General features: G+C 38.1%; 1 protein-coding gene across 2 annotated transcripts in view; it reads right to left on the bottom strand.

The window, feature by feature from the left end:
* tcf25 (transcription factor 25 (basic helix-loop-helix)) overlaps positions 1-22,799 on the bottom strand; it is a 219,385-nt gene that overhangs the window by 166,373 nt on the left and 30,213 nt on the right. For both annotated transcript variants that reach the window (XM_067419911.1, XM_067419910.1), the window contains exons 4-5: positions 5,005-5,129; positions 4,847-4,912 (exon numbers count right to left, since the gene is read on the bottom strand). In XM_067419911.1, coding sequence (XP_067276012.1) covers positions 4,847-4,912; positions 5,005-5,129 — 191 coding nt within the window. The remainder of the gene's footprint in view (positions 1-4,846; positions 4,913-5,004; positions 5,130-22,799) is intronic.

Below are 22,799 nucleotides of genomic sequence, written 5' to 3' on the forward strand. Positions count from 1 at the left end.
CTGTGTCCATAGAGAAAGAGTGTGTGTGTGTTCCTGCAGAACCTCCTCCCTGGTAGCACTGAATTTGTGTTTTTGTTTTGTTTTTAATATAATTTTAATGTAGGGATTTACTTATGCTTAGTAACTTTTATGCAAATAATGTAGGCTACAGCACTGATACACCCTTATGGAAATTAACCATGGTTTTAATAGATAGTAAAACCATGTTTTTATTATAATAAAACCATGCTTTTGCCGTATTGATTACCGTTTACCACTGTCAGTTTTGGCATGTGTTCATTTTGTTACAGAGAGGAAAACGTACAGTACATTCTATCGAATAGCTTCTCAGCAGCGCGGGTGATGTCAGGATGTTAAGCGAGCTCTCTGTTTCAATGTGTTTCCCGAGTATTAGATAATAACTTGGCCTATTTTGCAAACAAAATGATTCTTGTCGATTTCCTTAGTGGCTTCTTTTTAGCTGAAGCCAACATGAGTCCACACTTCAGCTCTGTATACTGCAGGAGCGGAATAATGCTATCGTCTTGAGAGCTTGGTTTGCTAATGTAAAAACTATGCACGCACCTTTACCTTGCGCTTCTCCGGCTACGCGTCAGATATACGTTCTGAGATAACACTGCCATCTAGCGGTTGGGTGTTATACAGTCTGTGGTTTAAACCGAACACAAAGCCACAAATCTTGGATGTAAATAAATAAATATATAAATATCGATACAGCGTTTTTGAGAATCGATACAGTATCGCCAAACATAATATCGCGATATTCACGTGTATCAATATTTTCTTACACCCCTAGTTTTTAATACAAAAAAGTCAACCTTCAAATAATTATGTTCAGTTATGCACTTAATACTTGGTCTGGAATCCTTTTGCAGAAATGACTGCTTCAGTGTGGCGTGGCATGGAGGCAATCAGCCTGTGGCACTGCTGAGGTGTTATGGAGGCCCAGGATGCTTCAATAGCGGCCTTAAGCTCATCCAGAGTGTTGGGTCTTGCGTCTCTCAACTTTCTCTTCACAATATCCCACAGATTCTCTATGGGGTTCATGGTCAGAAAACCATTTACCAGTGGTTTTGGTGCCAGGTCGTGCTGAAAAATGAAATCTCCATAAATCTTTTCAGCAGATGGAAGCATAAAGTGCTCCAAAATCTTTTGATAGCTAGCTGCATGGACCCTGCCCTTGATAAAAAACAGTGGATCAACACCAGCAGCTGACATGGCACCCCAGACCATCACTGACTGTGGGTACTTGACACTGGACTTCAGGCATTTTCTTCCCCCCAGTCTTCCTCCAGACTCTGGCACCTTGATTTCCGAATGACATACAACATTTGCTTTCACCCGAAAAAAGTACTTTGGACCACTGAGCAACAGTCCAGTGCTGCTTCTCTCTGTAGCCCAAAGTGGCTTGACCTGGGAAATGCGGCACCTGTAGTGCATTTCCTTCACACGCCTGTGCACGGTGGCTCTGAATGTTTCTACCCCAGACTCAGTCCACTGCTTCCACAGGTCCCCCAAGATCTGGAATCGGTCTTTCTCCACAATCTTCCTCAGAGTTCCTCTTCTCGTTGTGCAGCCTTTTTTGCCACACTTTTTCATTCCCACAGACTTCCAACTAGGGATGGGTACCGAAACCCGGTATTAAACGGGCCCCGGGGCTGAATTTTGAAAGACCGTTGTATCGATAAGCTCGGACGTTATCGGTTCTGCTGTCGGTACTTCTGAAAATGGACGTGACGTGACGTGACGTGACGTGACGTGACGTGACGTGACGTGACGTGACGTGACGTGACGTGACGTGACGTGACGTGACGTGACGTGACGTGACGTGACGTGACGTGACGTGACGTGACGTGACGTGACGTGACGTGACGTGACGTGAGAAAGAGAGAGAGAGAGAGAGAGAAAAAAAACGACAGCCCACGGAGGACAGAACTAAACATTCAAATATAGCCTAGTTTCACTTTACACTAGATTGTGATAATGTGATTTTATTTTAGATTTGGGCTTCTTTGGCAAAGATTATAATTTTGATATTTATATCTAGCGCAACTTAATTCCCCTTGCAGCAGTTGCCTACGCTGTCATTTCTCCCTATAACTCCAACGTAATGACAGAATCAGCACGATCGGTGATTGTTGTAAAATACAGTCTAGCTACTGTTGGTAAATTGTGGGACGCATTTAATAATAAAAAGAGCGATTAAAAGCACAAAAATGTGTGCAAGAGATTGTTCCCAAGTCAGCGCGAGCTCCGAAACAGCCCGCACTTTCAGTTTCACACTCGCGTCTAAACAATCTAATGTACTCAAACATCTATGTCAAAATGACCGGCTTGGAGAGTCTCTTAAACACAGTTTGTGTCTAAAATGGACGTTGTTATTATGGATAGTTGGGAGAAAATGTAGTGCATCTATTATCAGTCGCCTATAGATCTGCACGTCTGTCTTAAAGAGGCAGCAGTGTAAATAAACATGCTGATGAATTACAGCGAATTAAACAACCAAATGCAAAGATAAAATCACTCACAGCTCTTGAATGAATAACTTCAGCTTTAATAAGCATTAATTTATCCTATCTATGATAAACTATGCAGTGTTATTTTACATTTGATTAGCCTACTAGAATTCTTCCTGAAATTAAAGCACTGTGCACGCCTATATAATGTGTATCTTTGTTAATTGTGTATATGTATATATATACAGTCCCTGACAAAAGTCTTGTCGCTTGTGTACAAATTGACCTAAAGTGCCGCTGAAATATATTTCTAATCAAGATTTTTTTTTTTACAAGAAATGGCTCATTTTAATCCCACCAGCTTTTGTGATAATGTTTCATTGAAAAACTAAACTTTCAAAAAGTATTCTAATATTCACAGCTTGGTAAAGCCCATTGAGTCAATTTTTGCAAAGACATAAGTGTTGTCACCTTGAGCTTCACCTGTGACTAATAATGGATCAATTAGGTCTCAAGTGTGTATAAAAAGAACCCCAGTACACTAGACCTTCACATCAACTGCAACTAGACTTCTGCAAACATGCCTAAGATTCACCCTGAGACTAAAGTTTTGATTATCAAGATTCTGAAGACCAGATCCACTGCTGATGTGGCAGACACCTTCAATGTGTCTCAGCATCAAGTACAGAGGATAAAAAAAAAGATTTGAAGAGACTGGAGACGTTTTTGACAAGCCCAGGTCAGGCAGACCCCTCAAGACAACTGCTCGAGAGGACCGTTTGTTGGCTCGAAAATCCAAGGACAGCCCATTTTCCACTGCAGCAGAGCTCCACGAGACCTGGTCACCTGAAGTCCCTGTGTCAACCAGAACAGTTTGTCGGATTCTGTCTCGAAATGGCCTCCATGGTCGAATCAGTGCCCAGAAGCCAGCACTAAACAAAAGACAATTGAAAAACCGTGTGGCTTTTGCCAAGGCCCACAGCCTGCTAAAAGGATGGACGCAGGAAAAGTGGCAGAAGGTGGATTTTTCAGATGAATCTTCTGTTGAATTACACCACAGTCGCCGCAAATATTGCAGGAGACCTACTGGTGCCTGAATGGATCCGAGATTCACCCAGAAAACAGTGAAGTTTGGTGGGGGAAAAATCATGGTCTGGGGTTACATCCAGTATGGGGGTGTGCGAGAGATCTGCAGGGTGGAAGGCAACATCAATAGTCTAAAATACCAAGAAATCTTAGCTACCTCTTATATTCCCAACCATAAAAGAGGCCAAATTCTGCAGCAGGACGGTGCTCCATCGCATACTTCGATCTCCACATCAAAGTTCCTCAAGACGAAAAAGATCAAGATGCTCCAGGATTGGCCAGCCCAGTCACCAGACATGAACATCATTGAGCATATGTGGGGTAGGATGAAAGAGGACGCATGGAAGACGAAACCAAAGAATATTGATGAACTCTGGGAGGCATGCAAGACTGCTTTCTTAGCTATTCCTGATGACTTCATCAATAAATTGTATGAATCCTTGCCAAACCGCATGGATGCAGTCCTTCAAGCTCATGGAAGTCATACAAGATATTAAATTTGGATCTCACAGCACCACAACTTATAATTTCTGTATAGGCGACAACACTTTTGTCTTGCCAAAATTTGACCTTTCTGTCTTGATTAAATGATACATATTTTTTCTGTAAAAATTATTTATTTCAGTGCATTAAACATAATTTGGGAGGGTTTTAGCTTTTCATATGAGCTATTTCTAACACCAATGAATTAATTAAAAGTCAGGTTAATATAAGGTATTTCTAGAAAATAGATAAGCGACAAGACTTTTGTCAGGGACTGTATTATATATATATATATATATATATATATATATATATATATATATATATATATATATATATATATATATATATATATATATATATATATATTATTATTATTATTTTTTTTTTTTTACTCAAAAAGTACCGATAAGAATACCGTTAAAGTACCGGACCGATAAGCAGTATCGTTAAGAGTAGTAATACCGTTAAAACCTTAACGATACCCATCCCTACTTCCAACTGAGGTGCCTTGATACAGCACTCTGGGAACCGCCTATTCATTCAGAAATTTCTTTCTGTGTCTTACACTCTCACTTGAGGGTGTCTAATGAACTTTTATCACATGCTAATTTTTTGAGAAGGACCTGTAGACTTTCGACTATCGTTATGAAAACTGTGAAGTTGTATGTAGTCAAGCACAAATGAAACAAACTCAATTGGACATATACTCTCAGATAAACTGTAACTTTGGAAAACTAATTTGAAAAAAAAAAAAAAAAATATATATATATATATATATATATATATATATATATATATATAAAAACTGAAAATATTACCTCTGGTCTCCCAGAACGGCCCGCGCTCCAAAATACCTCTTCAACTCGGTCTCTGGATTCAGATTCCTTTAAAGCCCAGAAGAAAAATAGATAATTTGAGATCAAATATGTCTTACTACATTTGAATGGCACAGAATGATGACATGAATGCATCTCACCTGTGTTCCACGTACAACACAGGTCTGTGTTCAGAGGCACTGTTGTTTGTGCTCCTATGCGACAGACCTTTGGTCTTCTCCACGGATTCTAAAATAGCATCAATATCTCCCGCACCCAAATTGTCCTGCAATCACAAAAATACACTAAATTAGACATCATAAACATGTGAGAAATATCTACAGCATCATTTTGATTGTGATATTGCTTTTATAAACCAGATCAATAAAGGTTAATAACATACATTTCAGACATTTTTTATTTTATTTTGCCAAAGACCAGTGTTTCCTACATATAAACTAATTTGTGGCGGTCCGCCACAGAATCAACATCAGTCGCCACATGTTGCATTTCGTCATTTTTTTACGCTATTTAAAAGATGTACGCATATTCATTCAGCTGCATTTCTGTGGGTGCGTGCACTATGTGAAAGCATGTGCCGTAATTTAGATACATTTTTAAGATGGTAGAATGCAGATTTACAGATGCTAGAAACATGGCTTTCAAATGAAAGATTGGTATCAAAGAGCACACCCAGGGTTTCATTAGGGCGTGAAGAAATGTAGAGCTGAGTATTGTCAGCATAACAATGAAAACTAACGCCATGCTTCCTAATGATATCTCCCAGTGGTAGCATATACAGGGTGAAAAGCAATGGTCCTAACACTGAGCTTTGCGGTACTCCATACTAGGCCTGCACGATATTGGAAAAAATTACATTGCAATATTTTTTTTCCCAACGATATATTTTGCGATATTGAGAGCCATCAATCCAGGCTAAAGTCAATAATTACCGTTCCGTGATATGAATAATTTCACTAATAAGCAAGCTTCATTACAAGTGACAAAAATAAATGTTGGAAAGTATGTGTAAACATGAAACTAAACCTCTAGTAGGTGGCAGCAGGTGACCGTCTTAATGAGTGAGTCACTGAGTCGTTCATTCAAACGATTCATTCGAACGCTGAATCGTTCACACTTGTTGCTGTGAGTGAGACGTGTTACGGGTCTGTTATGAACGATTTTCACTGCTGAAATAGAACAACAACACTAAATATTGCATCTAAAATGTAAGTGAGTAAGTGAATGTTAGTTGTTTATGGAACTGTCATATGAAATCAGTGTCATTTTCAGTTGTGATGGTATTCAGGAAAACGCTCTAGTGTTGTAATTTCTCCTCAAGAGGCTGCACGAGCGTGAACAGCACGACCTTATTATCGTCAGTTCATTATATATTATCCACAATCGATCGCCACTTACACTAAATAAATGCACAAACATTCTTGCATTTTGGTGATTCGCTAGTTTTTTTTTGTTTTAATCAGGCTCTTGTCCGTCAGTCAAGTAAAATTCTCTTTCACTTGTCCCTTCAAAACACCCACACGTCCCGTACAAGCGTTAATGTCGAGCCCTGCTTTATATTCGTTGTAAAGATCTTTGTGGTGCCGTTTTAAGTGATCAGACAAATTGGTGGTGTTTTCTTGTTTTGTGGCCACAAGAAACTCCATGCAAAGTGCCTCTTTTTGTTCAACATCCTCCTTTATGTAGCCAAAATAGTCCCAAAAAGATGATTTCTGGTACAAACCTTTTTTTTACCTCTTCAGATCCTCTTCGGTGCGCATTTTAGCAGTGAATGTTTGGCCGTGAGCGGTGAGCAGCGGCACAGCGAACCAATCACTGTGCAGGCATGAGGAACGTGCATGTCACTCCAGCAACAAACTCGTGTTTACTGTGTGCTTCCTTAATACACCATGGGCTACAACCATAGACCATAAAAAAATACTACTACCCTTCACATCGCATGTTCCGGCGATGTGACTATCGCACACGCGCACATTGCGATGTCGATGTTAAAACAAAATATCGTTCAGCCCTACTCCATACTGAACTTGTGATCGGTGTGACATCTCTTCATTTACAGTTACAAACTGAAAACGGTCAGATAAGTACGATTTAAACCATGCCAATGCAATTCCACTAATGCCAACATCATTTTCGAGTCTATTCAATAACTAGCCACTGTATCGAGGTCGAGTCACCTGATATCCAATTTTAGTCGGCCATCTTGAATTATGTGCCAAAATGCTGTATTCTATGAACGGATTGTTACGAAACTCAGTATGGGTCGTCACCACGATGCCCTGAAGTACCCTGAGAAGTTTCAAAACAGCGCCACCTAGTGGAGTTTTTTTTTTTTTTAAAGTGCTTATAACTTTGGGTGTGGTTGACTTATTTTCACGGGACTCATCTCATTAGACTCCTGAATCGTTGCAGAGTCCAACGATACCACACTTGCCAGGTTTCGGCATATGGTTTGTGCACCGTTGTAATTTAGCGCTTTAAGAAAATTAGTCCATATCTTCGAAACCACTGGTCTGATCAAGATGAAACCAGCATCAGAAGTTCAGAAACATAGATCGCTAGGCACAATCGCGAGGCCAAATCTCAAAATTTTGAGAGTAAGGGGTAGTAAAATCCAATCAAAGTCAGGCGTCAGGCTGAAACCCTATTGGAACTGTTCATTTCCCCATGATGCATCATTTTCCAGATAAAACTGCTCGGGCAGACCAAACCGTAAGTCGTAGAGACTTGAAACTTTCAGGGCTGGTAGTACTCACAACGACTGCAGACGTCACGAAGCCCACCCCGATCGGCCTGACGGGGGGCGCTACAGCGATCAAAAGTACAAAACGGCTCATAACTCCTCAACCGTAAGGCGTAGCCTCGAGTGTCTTATATCGCTGGAAACCTCGAGACGGACAAAATGCATGCCTCGGATTTGCTCGCCCTTCAGGCACCAATTTCGAGATATTTTGTTTTTTGTAAAACCTACTTTTGCACATTACTCCCAGGTTATTTGACTGATCGGAACCAAACCACTGCAGAAATGTTCTCTGGAAAGAGACTATCAATAATTATCCCCCCAAAAAAAAACATTTTGATTCATGGTCACTAAGGGGAGCCAAAATGTTTGATGTGACCGAGACCTTACTTAATAAAATAGCTATAACTTGTGAACAGAATGAGATATTTCCACCAAATTAAGGTCACATGTGAGTGAGATCAGTCTGAGATCACATGAAAAAAATTGCAACGATTGATCACTTGGTGGCACTATAACAGGAGGAAAACACATGAACCTGGCAATATACACACCCAAACATTAGTCAGATGAAAATGGGCATTCATTGTCTTTATCCTGGGTGCCATGATAGTCTATGAGGACACTGGCGTATTGCAAACCCAGTATACTTCATTGGCACAATGTCCTGAAAGAGCCAGAGAATTTTCAAGCCAGTGTTTTTCACAGTATTTACCTCCTTAGACTCCTGAATCCTTGCCGAGTCCAATAATACCAAACATGCCTGGTTTCACCTTATGGTTTGTAAAAAGGTGTACTTTAGCACCTAAAAAACCTTTGCGAATGTAGGAAACAGTTAGTCCAATCAAAACAAAACCACAATAGGAAATTCTGAATTCTTACATAGGTAGAAACAAAGCCAAATTTTTTGAAGAAGAAAAAAATCCAATCAATGCAGCCCATGCTCTCATAAATATAATTTGCTATAACTTTAAAAGAAAATTAGATATTTACAACAAATTTGACATATATTTATGGACCCCAATTAGGGCTGCAGCTATCGATTCTTTTTGTAATCGATTAATCTACCACTTAATCGATCGATTAATCGATTAATCGGATAATAATTACTTTTTCTTTATTAAAGAGCAATAAGAGACAATAAGACGGGTATCTTAAAATTAACATCTAATTTGTCTTCTTTTTAGAAAAATTAAGTTTTATTGCTGAAATTGCATACATTAATAACTGTGAAACTAAACAATTTTAATGCATACAATTGCCATATTATATTAAATAAAAATCTATTTCAAATTACTTTAAAAAGGTAAACATAGTTCAATCTAAAACTAAACCTACAACCAATAAATCTAAATAGTAGTAATATAAATAACAATAATGCCAATATAAATAATATAAATATTCTATAAATTCTATATAATATAAATATTCTAATATTCTATAAATATTCTATAAATAATATAAATAACTAAACATTGTATTTATGTTGTGCAACTTAACTTTCATGTATCAGCTTCAGCTCAGGCATGACATAAGCATTTACTGTCTTATTTACTCCTTTACTGGAGCAAAACATATTGGACAGGTTAACTTGGAATAAGAGATGTGCGGATCAGCTCTATCGTCACCGAATCAGCTGTTAGAAGCAAACCATCCACCCGCAGGGGCTCCCAAGATGGCAGCGTTGTAGGAGGACGTGTGCTTGTCGCTCTGCGAGCAATTTCGAAGGGTTTATGATATTACTGCCATTTTTTAAAATAATTTGATGGCAGAACCTTGAAAATTAGGGGAGAGAAGAAAACAAAAACGGAAAAACGATCATATAGCAAGACGTAGTAATTGTAGGCTACCACGAATGCCCAAGTCTAAAAAGAAAAAGAGAAACTTTGAAAGGTCAACGATTTCTCTACACGTGCCGCTAAACATGGACGATAACCAGTCTCAAGAGTCGGTAGCCCAGAATCCTTTGAGTGGAGACGAAATGTGCTGGTATGAAACCACCCGAGAGCCACTGTCAGACACCGGGCTGTTTCCCATTTTGGCGGTGGAGACACCAGAGAAGCCTGCCAAGAAAAGGAATCGTGAAGCTCAGTCAGGTGGGCAAAACTGGGAGATGGCTAAGGCTGAACTCATGGAGGCGATACGAGCCATGACCAGCAAGCAGGATGAAACACTCCGGAGAGTCTCTGCTATAGGCATAACCACTGAAGCCACTTCCAAACGTGTTGAAGAGCTGACGACAACTGTCAAACAGCTGTCACTGGATGTTCTACAACACAAGCAAACACTGGAGAAAATAAAAGTTGCCAATACAAAGCTCCAAGAAGAAAATAAGCACCTGAGAGAAGCTGTTGCCGAGTGTCAACGCTATAGCAGAAGGTGGTCGCTTAAGATGCACGGCGTAAGGGAGTCAAGAGATGAAGACATCAGAGGCAAGATAATCGACATCCTTGGGAAAATGGCACCAAAGCTTCGTGAAGACTTGAAACAAGGCATTGACATCGTCCATCGCGTGGGAAAACAGAGATGACGGCGCTGCGAGATCAACTATAGTTTTGTTTGCCTTGCGTCGCCTTCGTGATGCCGTCTGGAAAGAAGCTAAAAACTCTCAGTATCTGCAAGAGAATCGTCTCAGGATTACCGAAGCTCTTTCTCCGGAGGACAGAACGGCTCGGGAGAAGCTCTGGCCTTTGATCAAGAAGGCGCGTGAAGAAGGGAAAAAAGCTTCATTCCGAGGTGCTTCGGCTGTCATCAATGGAAAAGTTATTGACTGTCCGGAATAGCCTCGTTGGCTGAGCATCTTCTTTTACCAAGCCATAGGTAGGCTATGAACACTTTGCCAGCGCCCGAACTGATTGAGATGGTTGAGCACTTAATACTAATGCTACCTTAACAGATTTTGCTCTTTTTTTCTCTTTCTTCTCTCTCTCTCTTTTCACAACTATATATTATGACTTGTCAATGTCGGGCTCTAAGTTCATGTTGGTTTCATTTACTAAAAGGGCAGTCGTCTCGAACATTCTTGTTTCTAAGTTGACGACTACTTGTACAACAGGGTTCTGCTATTTTAAGGCAGGTTATCATCACCTTCTTGTAAGGTCGTTGCATACTTTTTGCGTTCATTAGCACTTTCAGGTAATCTCTGTTCTATATCTCTGTTCCTTATGGACTTTTTGTTTAAACGTTTTAACGTCTTGTCTTTAAATGTGAGAGGTATTCGGGACTTAACAAAAAGGAAAGCATTATTTTTATTTTGTAAAAGGTCTGAAGCTGACTTGATTTTATTACAGGAAACGCACTCTTGTGACTCTGATACAAGGTTCTAGAAAGCTCAATGGGGTAATGTTGTTTACTTTAGTCATGGCTCTAATCATTCGGCGGGTGTCTCAATTCTTGTGCATGGTTTCAAGGGGGATATTTTGGAAGTTGTGCCCTCTAGTGACGGAAGATGGATAACAATAGAGGTTAAACAGGACAATACAGTTTTCATAGTTTGCAATGTATATGGATTTAATTCACACTTTGACAACAAAAACTTATTCAATTCCATTACTGGCAAGCTAAGGAATCAGAGGAAAATACGTGAATGCCTTTATAATTCTTTCTGGGGATTTCAATGAATGTCCCGACGAAATGGAGGATAGATACCCACCTAGAACGGCTCGCTCCTCCCAAGGAAGTGATTTAATCTCTTCTCTGTGCTCAGACCTATCCTTAACTGATGCATGGCGTTTTTTTAACCCAGGCATCCAAGATTTCACCTGGAGTAATAGAAGTCTGACTTTGAAGTCGAGAATTGATTTATTTTTAGTTTCTTCTTCTGCTCTTCATTTTGTTAATGAGGTTAAACATGTTTATGCTCCCCTTTCGGACCACAAATTAATTATTTTAAAACTAGGCTCCATTGACCCGCAATCGGGCATAAGAGGTTATTGGAAATTTAACAATACACTTTTGAATGACGACTCCTTTAATGAATCTGTTAAGCTTATAGCGAAAGAGATCTTCGAGATTGACATTAATAATGGACATAAGAATAAGTGGGAGTACTTTAAGTACAAAATTAGACAATTGGCTATAAAAAGATCTAAGGAAATAAAGAAAGAAAAATATGAGGCGGAACATATCTTGATGAATAAGTTAACTCAATTAATGTCAAAAGGAAACATTAACCCAGAAGAAGAAATTGAGCTAAAAGCCATCCAAATTCAGATAGACCAAATATATACAGAAATGGCAAAAGGGGCATTTATTAGGTCAAGGGCTAAGTGGTTGGAAGAGGGTGAAAAGAACACCAATTATTTTTTTGCTTTAGAAAAAAGGAATGCTAAAAGAAATTCTATAACTGAGCTCTACATTGATGGCACCCTTTCTAAGGATCTAACTGTCATTTCTAAATTTGTTAGCTCGTTTTATAGTAATTTATATCAATCTAATTTTAACAGAGAAAACACTGTACATTTTTAAAAATTCAGCACAATATCCCTATTATTAGTGAAGATTATAACGCATCTTGTGACGCTGATATCTCTTTAAATGAGGTTAAAAATGCTTTGTTTGCTATGAAGAAAGGGAAATCTCCCGGGATAGATGGGCTAGGTGCGGAGTTTTATATTCATTTCTGGGAGCTTATTCAACTCCCTTTAATGCACATGTTTAGGGAGTGTATTGATCAAGGGGAAATGACCACAACAATGAAGCAAGGCATCATCTCCTTGATCCCGAAACCTGGTAAAGACCCTCACTTAATTGATAATTGGCGTCCAATCACATTATTAACTATAGATTATAAAATTCTGGCCTCTGTATATGCAAATAGATTAAAATCTGATTTAAATTCAATAATAGCAGAAACTCAAACAGGATTCATGAAAAACCGCCACAGCAATAACATAAGGCTTGTTAGCATATAATATAAGGCTTTATATTATAATATAAGGCTTATATATATATAATATAAGGCTTTATAATATAAAGCAATAACATAAGGCTTGTTTTAGACTTGCTTGACTATGCTGACAATGTTGATTCTGACGCCTTCGTTTTGTTTCTTGATTTTTACAAAGCGTTCGACACAATCGAACATCCCTTTTTAATACAAGCCATCAAGGCATTTGGTTTTGGAAGCCCTTTCATCAACATTGTCAGCATGTTCTACAAAGATATAAACAGTTCTGTTATAATTAATCAAAATACTTCTCCACGATTTCAGATTAATAGGGGGGTCAGGCAGGGGTGCAATATTTCTCCCTTTTTATTTATCTTAGTAACCGAACTACTAGCTATACACTTAGTTAAAGAAGCTCATTTTGAAGGAATAAAGATTTTTGGAAAAGAAATAAAGATCTCACAGCTGGCGGACGACACCACCCTTTTTCTGAAAAACAAGGACCAGTTGAGCATTGTCTTTGAACTGGTGGAGAAATTCTCTTATGCGTCTGGTTTAAAGCTTAATCGATCCAAGTGTGAGCTGTTGCCACTTCATTGTTGTGATGATTCTACTATTGATAACATTCCAGTTAAACAGAATGTAAAATATTTAGGTATCATGTATGTAAAAATATTATAGTTAGACAGAACTTAAATTTTTCAAATAGGATACAGAAAACCAAATTAATTTTCAACTGCTGGTTACAAAGAGACTTGTCCGTCTTGGGAAGAGTATTGCTCTCCAAGGCAGAAGGACTTTCTCGCTTCGTTTACCCTTCTTTGTCTCTATTTGTAAAGGACTCAACTGCTAATCAAGTCAACAAGACTTTCTTAGATTTCATTTGGAAGAACAAATCTCATAGGCTTAAAAAGAATGTTCTCTCTAACCCAAAAGAAAAAGGAGGTCTAGAGGTTTTGGATTTTATAGATGTGGTCAACACGTTCAAAATTAATTGGTTAAAAAGGTGCATTCGAAATCCTGATTCTATCTTTTTCTTCATTCCGAACTTTATTTTTAATAAGCTGGGTGGGCTCTCATTTCTTCTAAAGTGCAATTTTCTACCTAATAAACTGCCTATCAAACTGTCCAACTTCCATCAACAGTCCCTCTTGGCCTGGAAATTATCCTTCAGTCACAACTTCTCACCACACAAGTCTCTCCTTTGGAGCAACAGTGACATTCTTATTAGGAATAAATCAGTATTCTTCCCTAAATGGTTTGATAGAGGAATTAACCATGTACTCTGCTTATTTGATGATTCTGGCACCATGTTCTCTTATGAACAATTTATGGAGGTTCATGATTTCCCAATACATTTTAAAGACTTTAAATCTATCACTGATGCCATCCCTGTCGGAATTAGACAATTAATTAAAAATCATCTGAGCTATGGAAACAAAGATATCAGACAGCCTTCACTTATGTTGGATGGTGTAGAACTGTCTGATAAAAAATGTAACAATAAGCATATTCGCAGACATCTGCAAAGTGGTGACTCTGTTAATCCAAGGGGGAAGTTTTATTGGAATTCCTTAATAAGTGAAATAAATTGGAAAAAAACATGGTTAATTCCTCACAAATACTGTATCTCTAATAAAGCTAAAGAGGTCCATTTTAAACTTTTGCATAACATTTACCCTACAAATTGTTTTATTGCTAAGTTTCGAGATATTGACACATCCTGCAGCTTTTGTAAACAAGACACTGAAACCATTCCTCATTTATTTTTTAATTGTCCAGTTACCAAAAGGTTTTGGGAAGATTTGGGTACTCACTTTCTCCAATCTCAAAATATAACTCACTCTTTTACCCTGAAAGATATTATTTGTTACTTTTGTTTCCCAAAAAATGGCACTCTGGAGTTTGTATTAAATTTTATAATCTTAAATGCTAAGTTCTTTATACACAAGCAGAAATTTAATAAGTCTTCCTTATATTTTAAACTTTATATTTTGGAACTTAATATGCTTCTTAAATCACTCAAGCTTGTTAAGAACAAGAAGAATGGAAAACTTCTGTATAAATATTATGACCTATTTCCCGAATCCTCTTAATGTTCTCTTTTTTCTACCTCTATGTATGTTTGTTTTTTTGTTTTTGTTTGTTTGTTTTGTTTCCGGTATGGTATATCTGTATTAATATTTGTTTGTATATTGTTGGTTTTGCACCTTTGTACCCAATATCACCTTCATTAAAAAAAAAAAACATCCACCCGCACCCGATCGTCACATATTAGCTACACTGAAGTAGGTTGCTAAACAAAACAAAAAAAATTATTTATTTTGGCAAAATTACATTTACATAAACCAGGGTCGACAACCTATACATCACACGGAGGAATAACCGCTAGAACGTGATCAAACGCGAGATATGTTTAATTCAGATAAAGTAGGCCTACATCACACATGCTGATCTTTTGAGCTAATCATTCATCATTGTAACACAGCTTGCTTTAAGTTAGTAGCTATAAATATGATTAAAGTGTGATATTTAAATTACACAAATCAATGAAAGCACGCAGCTCTGAGCTCTGAAAGCACGAGCGCTGCTAATCACACACACACACACACGCACACACACGCACACGCGCGCGTTACAGATTGTTCTGATATTTGTTGCGCCTAGTATTGAGAACATCTAATGGTGCATTTCGAAGATATTATCAAGTAGGATATATAAAGTCTCATTAAAGATTTCACACACATCACAATGACGGTGATCCATGTGCAAAGCTGCAAACTCCATCGAGTTCATGTGTTTGGAGTTGCTCGTATCTCCTCAGCTGACGCGTGTACTGCCGCAAATGAAACTTAAATGTTCAGCGTCGCATCCTGAAGCTCAACACACAGTTTTCTTCATTTAAAAACAGCGATATTAAATGATATTACCAGTGCTGATGCCCGCCCGCTCTCTCTCTCTCTCTCTCTCTCTCTCTCTCTCTCTCTCTCTCTCTCTCTCTCTCTCTCTCTCTCTCTCTCTCTCTCTCTCTCTCTCTCTCTCTCTCTCTCTCTCTCTCTCGCATTGCGGTCTTTGGATCTCGACATGAGCTGAAAACGAAAGTTAAAGAACGACACGCATTCATTGCGTTTTAGCGTGATATGAGAGTTCCGCGTCTTTATTAAAATCAACATATTAACGATTTCTCTCATCCACCTGCAATGTTTGGGATGTTTACGCACCTGAACCGCGGATATAACCGCAATCCGCTCATACTCCGAGTCCTTACACAAAAAATGTCTTTCTCCAATATCTGTGTGTAGTTAAATGGACTAAGCGAAGCGTCGAGGCAGATGATTTTGCCTCGAGGATTTTTTTGATTCGATTAACTCGAATTACTCGATGAATCGTTGCAGCCCTGACCCCCATTGAGTACACCTAAAAAATCTATGATATGTTATAACTGTCAAAAAACATATTTTTCCTTAGTTAAATTACCCATGAATGCTCTTTCCCATCTATGATCTAAGTTTATTTGTTTATTTGGATCCCCATTAGCCAATACCTAGGCAGTGACTACTCTTCCTGAGGTCCCAAAAAGTAAAAAATACAAAACTACATTAAAGCTGCAAGAGCAATGAAAGGGTCCTCGCAACCCAACGTAATCATTTGTATTTGCCACACTTCCTGCTACTGGGCTGTATTCTGATCAGAGGGTGGACCTGTGCCAGGACATGACCAATGCATCCCTGAAATGTCTGAAGAGAGTGTGTCAATTAAACTCTGCCCTGTAAATGCAGACTCGAAAAGACATCCTTATAAACCTGTCTCCGACACAACAACTCCAATCTATCAAATAATCTTATGAATATCTATTTATCTAAAATGACTTTTTAACTGTAATGTTGCCAGTTTAAAAGGTAAAAAATAATCATACACTGATATACGCAAAATAATAATCATACACTGTTTGTTCGTCGGCCAGAGGAGAACTGGCACCGGCTGAGCCTGGTTTCTCCCAAGATTTTTTTTTCTCCATCCTGGCCCTGAAGGAATTTTGATTCCTTGCCATCGTTGCCTTTGGCTTGGCTTGCTCAGTTGGGGACACCTACATTTCAACTATATTACCGATCTGCCTGCATTGACACTACATGATAATTGAAATTAGCTGGATAACATCACCGTTTTCAACAGGGCAGCTGTACAAAATCTGTTGCATTATTTTCCTGTTAACACTGTTAAGCTGCTTTGAAACAGGACTTGTTAAAAGCGCTATATAAATAAAGGCAACTTGACTTGACCAGCTAGTGGCACTATGAATAACTAAAATTTTGCCGAAACATCAGACTTTGTCAGGATACCACGGACACGACGTTCAACAAAACTCAAGATCTTTGAAATTTCAATATTAGCATTTTTTATTTTTTAATACACAAAAGCATAAAACAGTAAACAACATAGGACAACCAAGGACACATCACACCACAAAAAAAAAGGACTGGATTGCCTCAGTGAGCGAATATATATATATATATATATATATATATATATATATATATATATATATATATATATATATATATATATATATATATATATATATATATATATATATATATATATATAAAACAATATACACCGTTGTTTTATAAACCAGATAATTCACCACAGGAGAAGAAAAAATAAGTAAAATAAAATAAAATAAAATGGAGGGGTTACTGAATATATCATCGTTACACTTCCAAAAGTCTCAAGATAGGTCCCCAAGTGTCTTCAAATCTTTCTTGTGAGCAAAGCTCACCAACATGTAACTGTTCCATCTGGAGAATATAAAGCATCTCATTTAACCATCTCAGGAAACAAGGGGGATTTGGAGATCTTTGAAATTTAACACCACTAAGGCTATTAACTATTAGACTGACCAAATATGTTGTTGTTTTGGTTCAATCTTAATGAGCAGTTAAATCACAGTTTACTCTTGCCCACAGGTGACAATATAACTGACTAAATATTGACATGTAGACCACCATCAGTGCTTGGGCCCTAACTAAATCAACAACAACAAAATGAAACGTACAAATCCCATTAAATTTCCCTTCCTTTTAAAACTCATTTTACTTCTTAGAATATGTAATATCTAATAGTAGTTCATTCCGATATCAATATTTTCATTCTGATCAAGACGAAACCAGCATCAGAAGTTCAAAAAAAACATAGGTCGATAGCTATACACTAATGCCTAAATGTCAAAATATTGATAGTAAGGGGTAGTAAAATCCAATCAAAGTCAGGTGTCAGTCATTTTTTACGTGTTTTTTTCATACAACTGTTTCTAACTCCAAAACACCAAACTCGACACACATATGTACGGGCTCACTCTGAGGATAAAAAATGGTGGGATTCTGCCTCTTGGTGGCGCTAAAATAGAACAAAACATGACACTTCATTGACTTCAATGCAGTATCAGGGTATAAAATGCTTATGCTATACTTTATGAATGTATTAGTGTATAATTACAAAACTCAGTATGTGTCTACTGCTTCATGCTCTGAAGTAGGCCTGCACGATATTGGAAAAAAATTACATTGCAATATTTTTTTTCCCAACGATATATATTGCGATATTGAGAGCCATCAATCCAGGCTAAAGTCAATAATTACCATTCCGTGATATTAATAATTTCACTAATAAGCAAGCTTCATTACAAGTGACAAAAAGAAATGTTGGAAAATATGTGTAAACATGAAACTAACCCTTCAGTAGGTGGCAGCAGGTGACCGTCTTAATGAGTGAGTCACTGAGTCGTTCATTCAAACGATTCATTCGAACGCTGAATCGTTCACACTTGTTGCTATGAGTGAGACGTGTTATGGGTCTGCTGTGAACGATTTTCACTGCTGAAAAATTTAACAAAAACACTAAATATTGCATCTAAAATGTAAGTGTCTAAATGAAAGTTAATTAGTTGTTTATGGAGCTGTCATATGAAATCAGTGTCATTTTCAGTCGTGATTATATTCAGGAAAACGCTCTAATGTTGTGATTTCTCCTCGAGAGGCTGATCGAGCGTCAACAGCGCGACCTTATTATCATCAGGTCATTATATATTATCCACAATCGCCACTTACACTAAATAAATGCACAAACATTCTTGCATTTTGGTGATTCGCTAGTTACTTTTTGTTTTAATCCGGCTCTTGTCCGTCAGTCAAGTAAAATTCTCTTTCACTTGTCCCTTCAAAACATCCACATGTCCCGGATAAGCATTAATGTCGAGCCCTGCTTTGTATTCGTTGTAAAGATCTTTGTGGTGCTGTTTTAAGTGATCAGACAAATTGGTGGTGTTTTCTTGTTTTGTGGCCACAAGACACTCCATGCAAAGTACCTCTTTTTGTTCAACATCCTCCTTTATGTAGCCAAACTAGTCCCAAAAAGATGATTTCTGGTACGAACCTTTTTTTTTCCTCTTTCCTCTACGTCGCGCATTTTAGCAGTGAATGTTTGGCCGTGAGCGGTGAGCAGCAGCAGAGCGAACCAACCACTGTGCAGGCACGCGAAACGTGCATGTCACTCAAGCAACAAACTCGTGTTTACTGTGTGCTTCCTTAATACACCATGGGCTACTACCATAGACCATAAAAAAATACTACTACCCTTCACATCGCATGTTCCAGTGATGTGACTATCGCACACCGCGATGTCGATGTTAAAACAGAATATCGTTCAGGCCTACTCTGAAGGTACTCAATAAGTTTTCGGGCAGCGCCACCTTATGCTAATAACTTTTTATTCAATTAGCCTATTGTAATGAGACTGGTCATAATACATTCATTGGCTCCTGCCGAGAACATAGATACCAATTTGGTCCATATTTGGCAAACCTCTCTAACCTCTATCTCGTTATTGGTTAAAAACCTACTTTTTTAAACTCGTCCTAGACCGTTTGTCCAATTTTGACCAAAATTTAATCGTATCGTCTTCAGACCATGTGAACAAATGGCCCCACTTTATATTAGGTGGCCTTAACTTCTATGTACTTACATCAAAAAGTAAGTACAATGTACTTATAGTGTTCATATTATATTGCAAAGCACAATTACTAGCTGCTTGCAGCTATATATAGGTGCCAAGCCCCTATTGTATCTGGTAGTTTCCCATATTAGGCCATCCTTAAAAATATTCTTTTTTGCCGTAACCCGACCGACCCTGTCAATTTAGTGCCGACTCAATTTTTTTTTTTTTTTTCTTTTAGTCCGACCGACTTGCCGACTTTTTACTCTACAAACAACTAATACAAAAGTAATAAAATAATATAAATTATATTTTAGTAAGTATTATAAATATATAAATTGTCTGGGCCTACATACAAACGAAGGCTACGTTCTTTCTTTTATAGAAAAACCCGTGACGTCATCTGTTTACACAATGGTTAACGGATGTCACACACTCACACTATGGCCTGTGCGTTCATTTCGGCTCATACTCTCATTCACTGTAACGTTAGACTATTAAAGCCCTGTCGGAGATTTCGCCGCATTTTGTGACAGGAGTCAGGACCATGGACACGTTACACACACCAGGCAAGTGCACTGCAGAGGGGAGGGCTTTGGGGGTTTGAGCCCCGGCCCTTTTTGAAAATTAATCAAAAGTGCCCCCCTTAACATTCATCATTACTATATTGTGGCTAATAAAACAGAATTTGAATTATAATTAATATAACGACGTGTACAAAACAGTAACAAATGGCGGAAAAGCCGTTTATCTTGTCTCTGGCAGTCTGAAATGTCGTAGTCATAACGCGTTGCTATGGGTAGCGTGTGTTTTGCTCGACTGCGCGCAGTGCGTGCTGGGAGCGGCGGCACTGGTTGTAACTTGAAAAATAATGCTTAATGTATGGTTCTGTCGATGGATACACGTGCTGGCTCCTCAGTGATAGGCTACACTAAAACAGCGATAATAAAAGAAAAACGTGGGCAAAACGGTCTATCTTTGTAAACGGTATTATTTAGTGCTGATATTAGATAGGTCAGCGGCTGCTGTCTGGCTCTTGTGTAACGATCGCTGCGCCGCTCGTGTGTGTGTGCATCTGTGAGAGTGAATCACAGTTCACCTTAGTAGTTTAACTTATGTGATCTAGTTTACTAGTTTGAGGCGGCTGGTCCGGTCCTATGGCTGTTGGAAGAATTAACAGATCAGAGAATAAAAAAAAAAACACTTTAAAGACGCAGTGTCTCGTCATGTTTTTGTCTACCGTATATGAGAAGGTTGTGATATGATTCTAGAGAAGTACAGATGCTGCAGTGTACGAGCATAATAACATTTTCGTGCGACTGCCACTAGGGGGCAAACTCCGACAGTCGTGTCCGAATGTTGTGTGCAGTGGAAAGGCGGCTTAAGAGAACTGTATACAGTCAAGAAAGACGAGCATATCCCTGTATTAGGTCTTAAAGGGGCAGTAGCTTTTACTGCTGTCTGTCAAACAAAAGATAAGGACATCACTCACTGCTCTTGATTGAATAGCTTTTGTAAGTTTAATAAGGATCAATTTGTAATTTAAACAGTTAAATATGCAGTTATTTTACATTTGATTAATTTATTAAATTTCTCTACCTAAAAACTAATGTTAGACCTACCTGAAAAATCTGAAAAGCATTGTTTATTTTATTAGTATCGTTGCTCAATAGTATTTATTTGTGCTGCTGCTTGTATTCAAGTTTTTTGTTCTTATTTTCTTTATTTTAATTTGACAGTAGTTCTTTCGGTCCCTGAGCATGGCAAATACCAAACCGTACTGAAACCGTGAACCTAAAACCGTGAGACAAACCGAACTGTGAGCAATCTGTATGGTTACACCCCTAGCGAACGTATGTATGGGGGTGCCACAAAATTAGAACATTTTCAAAGGGTGGCATGACTGAAAAAAGGTTGGGAAACACCGATTTAGTGAACGACAGCAGGAAAAACAATCCAAACAATCACGATTTTTAAACCTTTTTCCATCATTAACGTTAATCAAATCCATTATTCTTAATGTAGACTGTCAAGAAGGAGGAAAGAGGGGCAGTGTCTCTTCAAAACAAACAGAGACAATACATAATATTACAAAAAAAAAATAAAGTCTGAAAAAATATGTTTGTTTACTGTAATATTTACCAGTAAAGTGTTGGTTATAGCTACTTATTAATTGAATTCATAAAAACAACTTTTTGCTTTTTAATATTCAAATACACTAGTCTATATCACCAGATGCGTTGGTCTAGCAAGAAGTGCAAGCCACTTTTCATTGACACAGATAGTTGCGTGTTCTGAGTCAACACAATCGAGAGTAAAAATAAGAAAACATATCACGGGAAAATACTAAAACGGGAAGACAGCGGGAAAAGAGCTAAAATACGTGAGAAACCCGGAAAAAAAGGGAGGGTTGACAGCTTTGAGTCAATGACAGCTAGCTGGTGGTTGGAACCTTTTCTTAAAGAATGCACCTGAAATTTATGCAATAAACATGCTTTTGACAAATATTTCAATTTGTTTGTGGTCTATATATCCTGCAATTAGCCTATGCGCCCGAAGGCACGGCTTTCACAACCCAGTCAGTGACGTCACGATATGCCAATTTGTTTAAATTCATACCTACGTAATCACCATTACCAAAAATGTACTTTTTTTTTTTTTAATTTGAAAAAAAAATAGACCTACCTACCGACCCTTTATTTTATTTATTTTACTGTTACTGCAAACCAAAATATTTTTAAGGATGGCCTTATTATTATTATTATTCCTCCCCTATGGGAGTCAATGGCAGCCCTTTGAACCGTAAGTAGGAAAAGGATGAAATTTGGCACACTTTTAGAGACGGTCATCAATAATAAATGGACCACATTTGGAGCCTCTAAGACCAACTCCATAGCGCCACCACCAGTTCAAAAATTCAACATTTAAACTGTTATAACTTTTGAACCATTTATAATAGAGAAATGAGACTTAGTACATCTGATTCCTCTCTTCATGCTAATCACAATCAATATTATACATTAATGTGATATTTTTCTTTTCTTCTGGCTCTGCACTGCCATTTGTCCAATTCTTACAAAACTTGGCAGAGATGAGCTTTCATCCAAGTCACAAATTAATGACGAAACAGAATTTGACCTACTGGGGGGGAAAAAAAGTTGTCACAAACTTAACAAGGCTAAGCCAGAATGGGTTCTGAGGCTGTATCTCAGCCAAACATTGATCAATCAAAACGAAACTTGGTCCACTTCAGCAGACCCATACTCTTAGGATCCATACAGAGATTGGGAACTGCACCACCAACAAGTCTTGAGGCC

This window comes from Pseudorasbora parva, chromosome 16 (assembly GCF_024679245.1).
Source record: "Pseudorasbora parva isolate DD20220531a chromosome 16, ASM2467924v1, whole genome shotgun sequence".
Taxonomy (NCBI): Eukaryota; Metazoa; Chordata; class Actinopteri; order Cypriniformes; family Gobionidae; genus Pseudorasbora; species Pseudorasbora parva.